General features: G+C 37.1%; 1 protein-coding gene across 3 annotated transcripts in view; it reads left to right on the top strand.

The window, feature by feature from the left end:
- The window catches only part of RTN4 (reticulon 4), an 80,333-nt gene that overhangs the window by 62,527 nt on the left and 4,719 nt on the right, over positions 1-13,087 (top strand). For all 3 annotated transcript variants that reach the window (XM_053588416.1, XM_053588415.1, XM_053588418.1), the window contains 2 exons: positions 2,388-2,595; positions 8,015-8,153. In XM_053588416.1, coding sequence (XP_053444391.1) covers positions 2,388-2,595; positions 8,015-8,153 — 347 coding nt within the window. The remainder of the gene's footprint in view (positions 1-2,387; positions 2,596-8,014; positions 8,154-13,087) is intronic.

Below are 13,087 nucleotides of genomic sequence, written 5' to 3'. Positions count from 1 at the left end.
GTTGCTGTGAGCTGTGACGTCATAGCACTCTACTGAGGGCGACAGAGTAAGACCCTGTTTCTAAAAAAAAGAATTTATCTACTATACTTAGTGCTTTATATTATCTTACAATGAATAATCTTATCCAGTATCACAATCACAACATTTCAATGAGATGATTCCTATTTCTTTATTAAGTTGACAAATCATAGTTGTATATACTTATGTATATGGTGTGATATTTTGATACATGTATACAACGTGACACGATTAAATCAAGCTAATTAATATAGCCACACCTCAGTTACCTATCATTTTTTATGATGAGACATATGAACTTTATTGTCAGTTTTTTCAGAATGTGTAATGCATTATTACTGACTGTTGTACACAGTCTGAGGCACAGTGAATCACAAACCTGTTCCTCCTGTCTGTCTCAGACTTTGTAACCTTGATCATTCTTATTTATAGATGAAGAAATTGAAGTATAGAGGGTTTTAGTGACTTGACCGGAGGTTACATAGCTAGTTAAGTTAGGTAGGGAGCCATTGTGTGCAGCTGTGAGCCAGCTCCAGAGCCTGACTTGGTTGTCTGTCTTAAACCATTGGGGGGGAGGGGGTAAGCTTCGCAGGAAAGAATTATCTTACCATAGGCTTCCCCTCTCACCAGTCCCTGTTAATAAAAATGACATTACTTATTGGAACCATTGCCAGCAGAAAGAAACTTAAAATTGAGCCTAAAACTTTAGGTTTTCTACATCCTACTCATTCTGTAAGACCCAGCTGCTCAGTTTCCATTTACAGTGTTTCACAGACTCCTGAAAAATTTCTAACTATTTTGTCCTTTCCTGAGTTCTCATGACAGTGCAAAATCTATTTTATACCTTCATTGACTTTTTTTTACATGTCATATCATCTTTTCTAGAATTGCAGTGTTTTAGAGTTGGACCGGTTCTCATTTTCCCCATTTTCAGGTTTTATAACTCTTTCAGCTAGGTTGAGTTTCTGTAACAATATCCCTTCACTGTTTGCTCATTGTCAGAAAACTGTCAGCCTTGGTCTTATCTCCCTGTTCAGTGTGACATTCAGAATGTTTCACGTTCTGGTCAGTCCTCAGTTGTGGTGGTGTGAATAGTACAGCTGTAGAAACCAATCGACAGAACTAAATTGATTGGGGTGTTGTAGGCAGTCATCCAACAGACACTTTGGGAGACTTGAGTAAGTAGTTGACATTAGAGTCGGAAAACAAAGCTATCTATCATAGATAGCATCTAGAATAATAACATCCAAGCAAAATCATAGTTAGGAGAATGGAGTGTTTGTTGAATACCTGTTATGTGCCAGACATGGTGATGGACGTTTAAAATATTTTAATCAGTACTCAGGATATTTACTAACAGAAATTAAGGGCCTTGTAATAGTATCTGATAGTTCAGTTCATGTGTAGTTTTCCCCCTTATAATTATCCCTAACAATAAAGGAAAGTCATATAAATATAGGGGCTCTGGAGATCAAAACCAAAGCAGCCCCTAAAAATGTGATTTTTCTTTGATTTCACTTCCTTTATCTTAAAAATTAAGAGGTATTTAAAATTCCTCTTACAAAGAGTATATCCATCTTACCTGAAAAGTTTTTTTTTTTTTCTCCCATTGTTCACAGTGCAGAGAGGGATGAATTACATTTAGCCAGTGAATTCAAGAGTCCTTTGGCACCCATCACAGTTCTCCTTGGGTTAAGTATAACCTGAGCTTGAGATCACAGGCGCGTGGTTATTTGATCCCCGCAATGGCCCTGTGACCATACGCGGAGAGAACTTGCTAAGTTAGGCTCTGTCTGACTCCTTACTATTAATAAATGTTACGTAATGCTGTAATGTTTTGTTTTGCTTTTTTCTTTGACCTCTAAGTTTTTATGGTATTATATTTATCTACTCTTAGAAGGAAGTAGCTTTTCAGGTAGTTGATGGTTATTTACTCTGTCTTTTGCTTTGTATCTCTTTTTATTAAGTAGGTATTAATGTTTTTATATTATTTGAATATATTTACTGGATTATTTGAATATATATTATGCATTATGTGAAGATGAAAACCCTCAGCATGATTTTAAGTAACCTCTTGTTTGGGGTTAGAATTCTGGCAGGCTGGAGACATTGAATCATTGTATGCAGGCGAAATAATGTGGTTATGCAGGAAATAGATTTGGTTGAAAAATATTTATGATATGAAATATAAGTATACAATTTAAAGTGGTTTTTAAATGTCGCTTGTAAAGTAATGTTTCTTTAATATTTTAGATTTGGCTTTTATTTGGTGGCCTTTTAATTTTATAGGTGGAGGAAATCCAGATGTGGCAAGTCTGAACAGATAAAATAATGTTCTAATTTGAAATGTTGTCTCTTTCAATTTTTAGTTGTTGACCTCCTCTACTGGAGAGATATTAAGAAGACTGGAGTGGTGTTTGGTGCCAGCTTATTCCTCCTGCTCTCGTTGACAGTATTCAGCATTGTGAGTGTAACGGCCTACATTGCCTTGGCCCTGCTCTCTGTGACTATCAGCTTTAGGATATATAAGGGTGTGATCCAAGCTATCCAGAAATCAGATGAAGGCCACCCATTCAGGTGAGATGTCTGGAAAACAAAGCCTACAGTGGCAACAGCATAAACAGGATTAGTACTGAGACTTCATGTTACTATCTGTAGAGTTAATAGGCATGCGATTTTTTAACTGCTTAACAATAATTGGATGTATTTGCTTAAAGGCTACACCAAAAGCATCTGCTTTTGAGATTTCCTCAAAGTTGTTTCAAAGAGTCTTGATGGAACATACCATTTATGGATCATTACCCTAACTCTATTACTTGTTAGGATTATTTCTTTATTAGAAGTAGATATTGGTTATCTAATTTACTTTAATGGAAGTTGTATCTTTTTAATATCTTAAGATTGGTGAGGGTTATATTTTCTTTATTTCTTACTTTTTACGTTGTGTGATAGCATGTACTATCTGATATTTTATACCTTTCTTTCCAGTAGTATGCATATGTTTTTCTGTTAAACTTTTGCTTTGTGGCTGTATCTTTTCTTTCTTTTTCTATGCTTATTTTAATATCTCCTTGTCTCTGAACTATCATCTTCTACCCTTATTTTCACAAGTGTATGCTAGCATTATGTACATAGTTGCCGTTAAGCTATACCTCACACAGGTACCTGTTTTTTCCCCACTCAACTTTTATTGAGACACAATGCACATACTATAAAATTAATTGGTTTTGAGTATGCTCACAGAGTTGTGTAAACATCACCATTTTCATCACACTAGAAGGAAAGTTTGTAATTATTAGCAGTTACTCCCCACCCAGCCTCTGACAACTACTAACTCGTCATGTTTTTAGATGAACTTCCCCCTCTCAAACATGTTAATTTCTATCAGTAACGCCACTATCATCCTAGTATTCAGGCTTCTGTTTTGGTGCTACCTTCATTTTTATCTCATATAAAGGAAATCACTAAATTTTATTGTTCCCCACTTCTCCCTCAGCTGAGACCAGGAGTCTATTGACTGTAGTGATGGCCAGGTCCAGTCTGCTGTCTGCTTTTGTGAAACACAGCCATGCTCATTCACTTAGCTGGTTTCATACTACATGTATAATAGCAGAGTTCAGTAGTTGTGATGGAGGCTACACAGACTCAAAGCCTAAAATACTTAACTATCTGGCCATTGCAGAAAGTTTGATGAGGGAATTCTGCTTGTTACCATATTGACTTCAGCTCTTACAAAAATTGTCAGATGAATTTTTCTAAAGTACCACTTTCACCATAGAGGTTCTCTGTACACTATATGATGGAGGCCAAATGTCTTTATCTTGTGTGTGTGTCTCTCTCTCTATTTTTTTTTTTAAGATAGTCTCACTTTTTTACCTGGGCTAGAGGTGTCATGGCCTCAGCCTAGCTCAGAGCAACTTCAAACTTCCGAGTTCAAGCAATCCTGCCTTAGTCTCCCAAGTAGCTGGAGCTACAGATGCCTGTCACCATGCTCAGTTAAATTTTCTATTTTTAGTAGAAACAGAGTCTTGTGCTTGCTCAGGCTGGTCTCAAACTCCCGGCCTATAGGACTCCTCTCACCTCAGCTTTCCATAGTGCTAGGGTTACAGGCTGGAGCCACCACACCTAGCCTGTGGTTTATGCCCATTTTAATGCTGCCTTCTTTAGCTCCCAGAATGCTTTTTTTGGGGGGCGGGGGGGAGACAGAGTCTCACTTTTGCACCCTTGGTGGAGTGCTGTGGTGTCATAGCTCACAGCAACCTCAAACTATTGGGCTCAAGTGATTCTCTTGCCTCAGTCTCCCAAGGAGCTGGGACTATAGGTGCCCACCACAACGCCTGACTATTTTGAGAGATGATGTCTTGTTCTTGCTCAGGCTGATCTCAAATCCGTGAGCTCAGGCATTCCACCTGCCTTGGCCTCCCACAGTGCTAGGATTACAGGTGTGAGCCCCCACGCCCGGCCACTCTCCCAGGATGCTTTAATCATACTTTTTATTTGGTCTGTGCTTAATTCAAGACCCAGCTCTGAAGAAGGCTTCCCTAACACTGGCCCAAAATGATCTAAAAATTCTTTTCCTATTAAACTGTGGCTTTGAAATGCTCTCTAATTGTTTTATATATGAACATCATTTTTCTTCAAATAGATTTCAAGCATATAAAAACTGTTTTGGTTAAGCCAAGTATCTGTTTCAGCATGTGGGTATATACTTACCTAAAACAACATCTAGTTGATATTAGTAAACTTAAACTGATTTATAAATTTTATTTTATTGTTTGGGATTCATTGAGGGTACAAAGAATTAGGTTACACTGATTTTGTTTGTTAGATAAGGTCCCTCTTATACCTATGTCTTGCCCCCATGAGGTGTGCCGTACATCATGAGCCCTGTCCCCCTCCATCCTTCCCTCTCTCTGCCACCTCATTCTCCTGCCTGATTTATAAACTTTAAAAGAAGAGACCTCCTAAATTATTTTGTTTTTTGCAAAGGCTGGTGATTTGTTTTTCTCTAGCTTTCTCTAATTGGTGAATTGGTGACACTAAGTTTGAAGGCAGGAATTATTGCTACCCTGTTTCCTCGAAAATAAAATATCCTCCGAAAATAAGACCTACTTACAGGAAAGATAAGATATCCCCTGAAAATGAGACCTAGCGCATCTTTGGGAGCACACCTTAAAATAAGACACTGTCTTATTTTCGTGGAAACAGAGTATTATTGAATGGCTTCTCTATTGTCTGGCCTTTTATGCACACGTTTTCATTATAACTATGAGATAGTTGGTGTTGCACCATTTTACAGAGAGGGGAAGCTTGGAATTCAGTAAATTGCATCTTCAGAATGACAGGGACACATGCCACAAATCAGAAAGAAATACGATTTTTAATTAGTTATATTAAAATATATAAAAATGTTGTCAATCCCAAATGTCAGAATTTTTTTGTTGTTGTTTTTTTTTTTGTAGAGACAGAGTCTCACTGTACTGCCCTCGGGTAGAGTGCCGTGGCGTCACACGGCTCACAGCAACCTCTAACTCTTGGGCTTACGTGATTCTCTTGCCTCAGCCTCCTGAGCAGCCGGGACTACAGGTGCCCGCCACAACGCCTGGCTATTTTTCTGTTGCAGTTTGGCCGCGGCTGGGTCCGAACCCGCCACCCTCCGCATATGGCGCCGGCGCCCTACTCACTGAGCCACAGGCGCCGCCCCAAATGTCAGAATTTTTTACACATTGGATTTTATATGTCATTTGGTTTTAAAGAAGAGCTTTTTGGACAGTTTTTTCTAGTTCCCCTAGTTACACTAGCGAAGACAATATCATAGTTTGTGTCTACTACTAATACCTGTGATCACCGGAAGGGAGTGATAACCAGTGCTGGCCTTGTATTAGTATCTTGTTAAGGCCAGTTGAATTAATGTAATTGTCCCCCAAATGTCATTGATGGGAAGGAAATACTGTTTTTGTGCCTGATGGTCAGGCATCTCGTCTTTAGCAAGAATCAGCAGTAGTAGTACGAAAAAGCAGAATGCCAGTCGGGTTCTATCCACCACTCTTTTTGTTTCTCAGAGCTACATAAAAAATGATTGCTACTTTAAAGTTTGATGTGAATCTTTGAGTTTTTTTTAACTTGGTATTAATAACCTGCTATTTTGTATTATTAATGGCTGTCTAATGGTATGTTATACCATGTACTCATAAAGATATATTCCTCATCCTTAACAGTTTAAATTCCAGTAGGAAAAATATGCACATATATGCATGATTATATTTCAGAGTTGGATCTGATAATTGCTGTAAGAATAATACAGACAAAAGCATTGTTAAAAGTGTACAGGAGTGAGAGACTCCATTAAGGTCTTACGGAAGAGAGTTTCAGAAGAGGCCCTGTGTATGGGTAAGACTTGAGATGGGGCTAACTGGCTAGAAAAGCTGTTGGCAGAGAGGAGAGGAGAGCATTGTGGATCTGCGGAAACAGCATGAGGAACAAAGGCATTAAAGTTTAAAAATATTTGGTGACTGGCTCATTTCTGGCTGCATCATAGGGTATAGTGGGAAATAAGGTTGGAAAGATTTAGGACAGGTCTCCAGTTGCATCTTACAAGGGTACATGTGAAAGTTAGTAAATGTAGAATATAATTGTCTTAACACAATAACTAAGAAAATGCCAGGAAGGCTGTGTTAACCAGTGTGATGAAAATGAGCCAAACTGTTTATAAAACCAATGTATGGTGCCCCATGATCACATTAATGTACACAGCAATGATTTAATATTAATAAAAAAAAAAAAAAGGAAAAGTTGGAATCAGAGAATCACAATGTTTGAACCTAATCTGTTTAGAAAGGTTTGTTTTTCTAATTTGCAGAGTTGGAACCCTGACCCAAAGAAGTTCCTTTCCCAAAGTTCTAAAGCTACGCAGTAGCAGATCACCTAACTCCTGCCTGAGCTCAGCCTGGACAGCTTTATCTAGGATAGTTCAAACAAAGCTAATCTGGCATTGGCAGACTGAATGGATTAGGATGTAGACAGACGAGACTGGTTTGGAGATTAATAGAAACTTCCAGTTTGTAAATAATAAGCACTTAAAATAGAGTGACAGCACTGTGAATAAAAACAAGGAGATCTGTTGGGGGCAAATCGCAGAGGTAAACTGTGGGACAAGGAGTTGTCTAAGGACTGTTCTTTCTAGTTTAAGTAACTGATGGCCACAGATACAGGGGCGGTGTTGGGACTGCCTCCAGCAGATGGGAGAGAACACTTAACACTTCTGAGTTGATTCTACTCTGCCAAGATAAAATGGCTTCTTTGTAATGATAGCTAACGAAATAGTTTCTTGCATTTCTGTAGACTGGACTCCTCCCCCGCCATTACAGTTGTCATCTTAAATTTAACAATTCCAGCCATCTCAGTAGGGATTAAGACATAGATGAAAAATAACTATTATGTTCTGCTGGGGTTGTCACTGTACTTGTGACAGTCACTTTATTTGCCTTCTGGTGCTTGATATATCGGGCAGTTTCCCCTAAAGATTAGTCTGAGAGAGTTTAGGATTTAGAAACGAATAGCATCTTTGTTAGGAAGAGTTGATGACAAACGTACTGTCAACTTAAAGAAAAAAACCGAATCCATAGTTATAACTGCCATGTATTGTTTCTTTATGCCAAATTGTGTTTGGCACTTTACTCATGGAATATTTATGATAATCTGTTTTATAAATGAAGAAACTGAGGTTTAGAGGGAAAACGAAATAACTTTGCACCTAGCCAAGTAAGTGGCAGAGCTTAAGATTCAAGCTCATATCAGTCTGGTTTCAAAGTATATGCTCTTTCTATCTGGTCAGCTGACAGTGCCTATCAATGAAATAACCTTTACTTGGTGAATTTTTACATTTTGCTTTATGGAAAAAATGGGCTTTTACAGTAGAATAATTAATCTCTTATAGATGCCTAATTGCTGATTGACATTCCCATCATTGACGGCTATGATGTATTTTGTTTTGTAGGGCATATTTGGAATCTGATGTTGCTATATCTGAGGAGTTGGTTCGGAAATACAGTAATTCTGCTCTTGGTCATGTGAACTGCACGATAAAAGAACTCAGGCGCCTCTTCCTAGTTGACGATTTAGTTGATTCTCTGAAAGTAAGTTTGTTTTGATTGTCATTTTGTATATACCCAGGATTTATTAACAAGAGTTAAAATGTAAAGTTCTATTTTTTTTTTTTGTAATTTTTGGCCGGAGCTGGGTTTGAACCCGCCACCTCCGGCATATGGGACCGGTGCCCTACTCCTTGAGCCACAGGTGCCGCCTGTAAAGTTCTATTTTTATATATTCAAGTAAATGGTAAGGATATAATTAACACATTGCTATAAACTTACATTTTAAAATTCAAAATCCAGTCAAATAAGGATGGAGGAAAGTGCTATTCCTTTTTGGAGGAAAATAAATTATAAATTCGTACTTTTGAGAATCATAAAGATTTAAACTGAGAGGATATTAAAGAGGATTTTGACTGTAAGAATAAAGATTATCTAGTGCATTTAATGCTAGATGTAATTTATTCTCAAATTTTTAGAGTCTGACATTGAGTTTCTTAGTTTGTATGTTATTCATACACACGTAAGCTATTTCATCTTGAACTCTTTTTTGCAGTTTATTCTAGAAAAGATGTAGTATTCTGAAACAAACACTTCATCTAGTTACCAGTTGGTAATTGTTGGAAGTTTTGTTTAGTTTTTAGATTTTGCTACATAAGCAGCTGTTAGAATTGCACCTTGCCAATAAACTCAAAGTTTAAACTGACATGAAGCAAGTGCTAAACTATAGTCCTGTAGTTTAAGCCCCAGGCGGTGGTTCTTTTCCTTTACATTGAACTTGCCATTTATGTTTTGTGTGCTGTTGCCTGTGACACTCTAAGATAGACTTGTTTTCCAATATAAGCCTGGATAGAAATGTTGTATGGTGTGGTAATTACCATTATTTTTCTTTTCCAAAAGTAATGTTCTAGTTTACAGTTTATCGTGTAAGCCATGGATGTCATATCAGATTATTGAGGCTATAGACTAAGAAAAACAATTATAAACTCGTTTAAGTGCTTAAAATGCCTTTTTAAAACAAATGTTTTAGCCTCTATAAGCCAGTAGATGATACATTATTTTCAGCTGTGTGCTTTCCTATTTACGACTTGGAACCTAAGCTACTTACTAGTGACATCAAGGGTAAATAATTTAGTTTTCTTTGTATCACTTAACTTTTTTGTATACAGTGACTTATTCTTTATTAATGCTTTAAAATGATCTGAGGTTAGTCTGTAAATAAAAAGATGAACGTTATATTGTTTGGCACATTTGTTGATAAACTATGATTTTTTGTGTTATTTATTTATTTTTATTTTCATTATTTTTTGAGATTGAGTCTTACTCTGTTACTCTGAGTAGAGTACTGTGGTACCATACCTCACAGCAACCTCAAACTCTTGAGGTTGAGCAATCCTCTTGCCTCGGCCTCCTGAGTAGCTGGGACTACAGGTGTGCACCACCACTCCCAGGTAGTTTTTCTATTTGTAGTGGAGACAAGGTCTCACTCTTGCCCTGGCTGGTCTCAAACTTCTGAGCTCAGGCATTCCACCTGCCTCCGCCTCTCAGAGTGCTAGTTACAGGCATGAACCACTAAACCCAGCTTTGATTAATAAGTTCTAAAAATAACAAAAATATTGTGGAAAAAATGAAATAGAACCTTGTACAAATATCCTAGAAAAAACTAGTTGCTATTTATTGAAGTGATATCTGTTATATATAGCTTGACTGCTGGGGTTAGAATATATGTGAAAGTCATTGTGAAGGAGATGCTGGTTCAGCTTAAGATGAAAAATTCATGGGTAGGAATTAGTTGAGAGGAAACACTACCAATAAATAGTGATAAAAAGCTTCAAATAACAAAGGGCCCTCTCTGGATTTAGCAGTCATAGATTGATTGGTAAAGGAGAGAGGTGACTTCATACAAAAGCACCGTGAGCTTGATAAAGGATGGTCATTGGTTTTACAGACTCAATAAAAATGGCAACAGATGTAAACCAAAAGTCATCTGTTTCCATAAGCTATTAGTAAAGGCAGCTGTATGTCTATAATTTAACATTTTTCTTGAGAGAAAAGTCACTCTTGAAGAAACCTCTTTAAAAACAAAACAGTGATGTGAGAAGTGCATTATGTTCCAGTTTTTGTAAGTTTGATTGTAAAATTTCTACTTTAATCAGAAGAAAACCTTTGATTAAACTTAATGTCATCCATACATAGTCCTGTGTGTAGAAAATTATGTAAGTGTGAAAGTATTTGTCAAAGTCAGGAGGAGCGAGAAATCTGCTTTGCATAGGTATTTGAAAATAGAACATGAGGACATTTTTATGACTAAATTATGTGAGAAATAATTTCTTTGGGCCAGGTGCAGTGGCTCAGACCTGTAATCCTAGCACTCTGGGAAGCTGAGGCAGGTGGATCACCTGAGCTCAGGAGTTTGAGACCAGCCTGAGCAAGAATGAGATCTTGTTTCTACTAAAAATAGAAAAACTAGCTGGGTGTTGTAGGAAGCACCTGTGGTCCCAACTACTCGGGAGGCTGAAGCACGGTTTGAGGGTACTGTGCTCTACCCAGGGCACAGAATGAGACTCTGTCTCCAAAAAAAAAAAAAAAGAATTTCTTTGCTATTAAATTTCATATTTTAATTTCTTTGGAAATTATCTTTTTTAAAAAAATGGTTATGCATGAGGAAGCTAGCATAAGTGAGAGAGACAGAAATTGATAAATTCTTGTGTTGAGTGACTTTGCTAATTTGAAAGTAACAGAAGGTAAATAAAACAATGAACTAGATTTACTTTCTGAAACACTTTCCATGGAATTTTAAAATAATTTTTAAACATTCTTTGTTTTTTAATATTGGGGAAAAGGCTTGCATTAGAATTAATGAGTTTACTGCCTTTTAGAATTAGCAATACTTTTGAAAAGAAAAAAATAAGGGAGGAAAACTTATTTGATTGGTTTCCATGAGTAATATTTTTGGCAGGGCTGGGGTTCAAGGAAAGCCACTTGGTGACTTCCCCAGATTTCAGTTCATTTAGGACTCCAAATAAATAACCAGTTGCTTCATCATATTAACACCCAAAGTGAAGGTGGCAAAATCTGTTGAGGCAAAAGAATAAGGCCAGGATATCTGGTCTATCTCTCCCCACCGAAGATGATGGGTATGAAGCCCTCAGTAATTCACATGCACACTTTGATAATATACATTAAAGATCTTCCTTGATAAACCTTGTGTGATTCTGATACATGAAAATTTAATTGAACCTTTTTTTTTTTAAGACAGAGTCTTATTCTGTTGTGTGGGTGGAGTGCTGTGGCATCATAGCTCTCAGCAACCTCAGCCCGGGCTGACTTTGTCCTTTCTTAATATCCTTGTTTGTGAGCAGTATAGATTCCATCTGTTTGTTTCCAGTGACTATGAGGGTCCTACATAGATATAAAATACTTCTTTAAAGTGTTTCTTATTGAAAAGAGAGAGTGTGGCTCGGCACCCATAGCTTAGTGGCTAAGGTGCCAGCTATATACACTGAGCCTTCCAGGTTCGAAACTAGCCCAGGCCTGCTAACCAACAATGATAACTTCAACAAAAAAATAGCCAGGTGTTGTGGCAGGTGCCTGTAGTCCCAGCTACATGGGAGGCTGAGGCAAGAGAATCGCTTAAGCCCAAGAGTTTGAGGTTGCTGTGACCCGTGATGGCATAGCACTTGACCAAGGGCGACATAATGAGACTCTTTTTCAAAAAAAAAAAGACAAGAAAAGGGAAGGTGATTAAAAAAGAAAGCAATCTTGGCTCTTCATAAAATTTTTTCTTACAGAAATTGGATTCTGTATTACTTTTTGCCTTTAGCCACAGCTACTAGTAAAAGTCATTTTCTTACCATAAAGCAAGCAAAAATTGTTTTTTTCCCTATGTCCATTCTCTTTTACTTTTCAACATAAAGGAAAAGTTCATTTACCCTTTTTTAACTGATGTATTTTACTTCCTTGAATTCCTATTTTACATCTGGGGAAAGTTTGCTTATAAGTAGCCCAGTCTCTTCAGTTTATAGATGAATTTGTAATCTTGTTTAAATAACACTGAGATTTAAAAATTTCTTAGGAGCAAGCTTTTGATTGGAATTGCTTTGATTTTATATAAATCTTAACAATCAATCTTAGCTAGAAAAGTGGAAACTATCCTAATTTCAAGATAATGTAGTAGAAATTATTCTCATTTATAATTTTTGTCATTAGAAAATAGACATTGTATCAAGCTCTGTGGGTTATATAAAATAATGGCTTTTTAAACAAAAATTTGAAAGCAGTTTCCTTAGAACTCACTGTCTTCATGAATACAGCATCTGTGTCCTCAAGTTTATGAGGGTTACCTACTCTTATAAATTCTGAGGGCAGCGCCTGTGGCTCAGTGGGTAGGGCGCTGGCCCCATATACCGAGGGTGGCGGGTTCAAACCCTGCCAGCCCTGGCCAAACTGCAACAAAATAAAATAAATAAATAAATAAATTCTGGATCATAATGTCACTCTTTGTATTTGAAACCTTCTTACTCAGAAATTGCAAAGTTTAGAAACACTCTTACTAGCTGTGAAACTTATCTTCTCCTACTTGTTACCGTCTTTTTTTGGGGGGGGGGCAGTGAAGGAGACAGCTGTTCTTTCATGTATAATCAAGGAAATAACCGAATTTGAGGGCTGATGAGTCCTATTATAAACTCCCTGATGTGAAATGGTGGGCATTTAGACAATAAAGACTATATTCTGTATGATACGAGTTCTATTCTTTAGACAATAAAGACTATATTCTGTATGACACGAGTTCTATTCTTTAGACAATAAAGAACTATATTCTGTATGACATGAGTTCTGTGAATTTCACTGAAAAATTCAAGTTAAAATTGTTTGTAAGAAAATCTCTAGCTATAGTTGGCTGAACAGGCGATCATACTGTTCCAGAATACAATCTTAAATCTGAAAGTAAGCAGAAATACAGGCCTCCAGAAATAGCT

The sequence above is a fragment of the Nycticebus coucang genome, chromosome 4, assembly GCF_027406575.1.
Source record: "Nycticebus coucang isolate mNycCou1 chromosome 4, mNycCou1.pri, whole genome shotgun sequence".
Classification (NCBI taxonomy): domain Eukaryota; kingdom Metazoa; phylum Chordata; class Mammalia; order Primates; family Lorisidae; genus Nycticebus; species Nycticebus coucang.
This window is presented reverse-complemented; position numbering and strand designations above follow the sequence as displayed.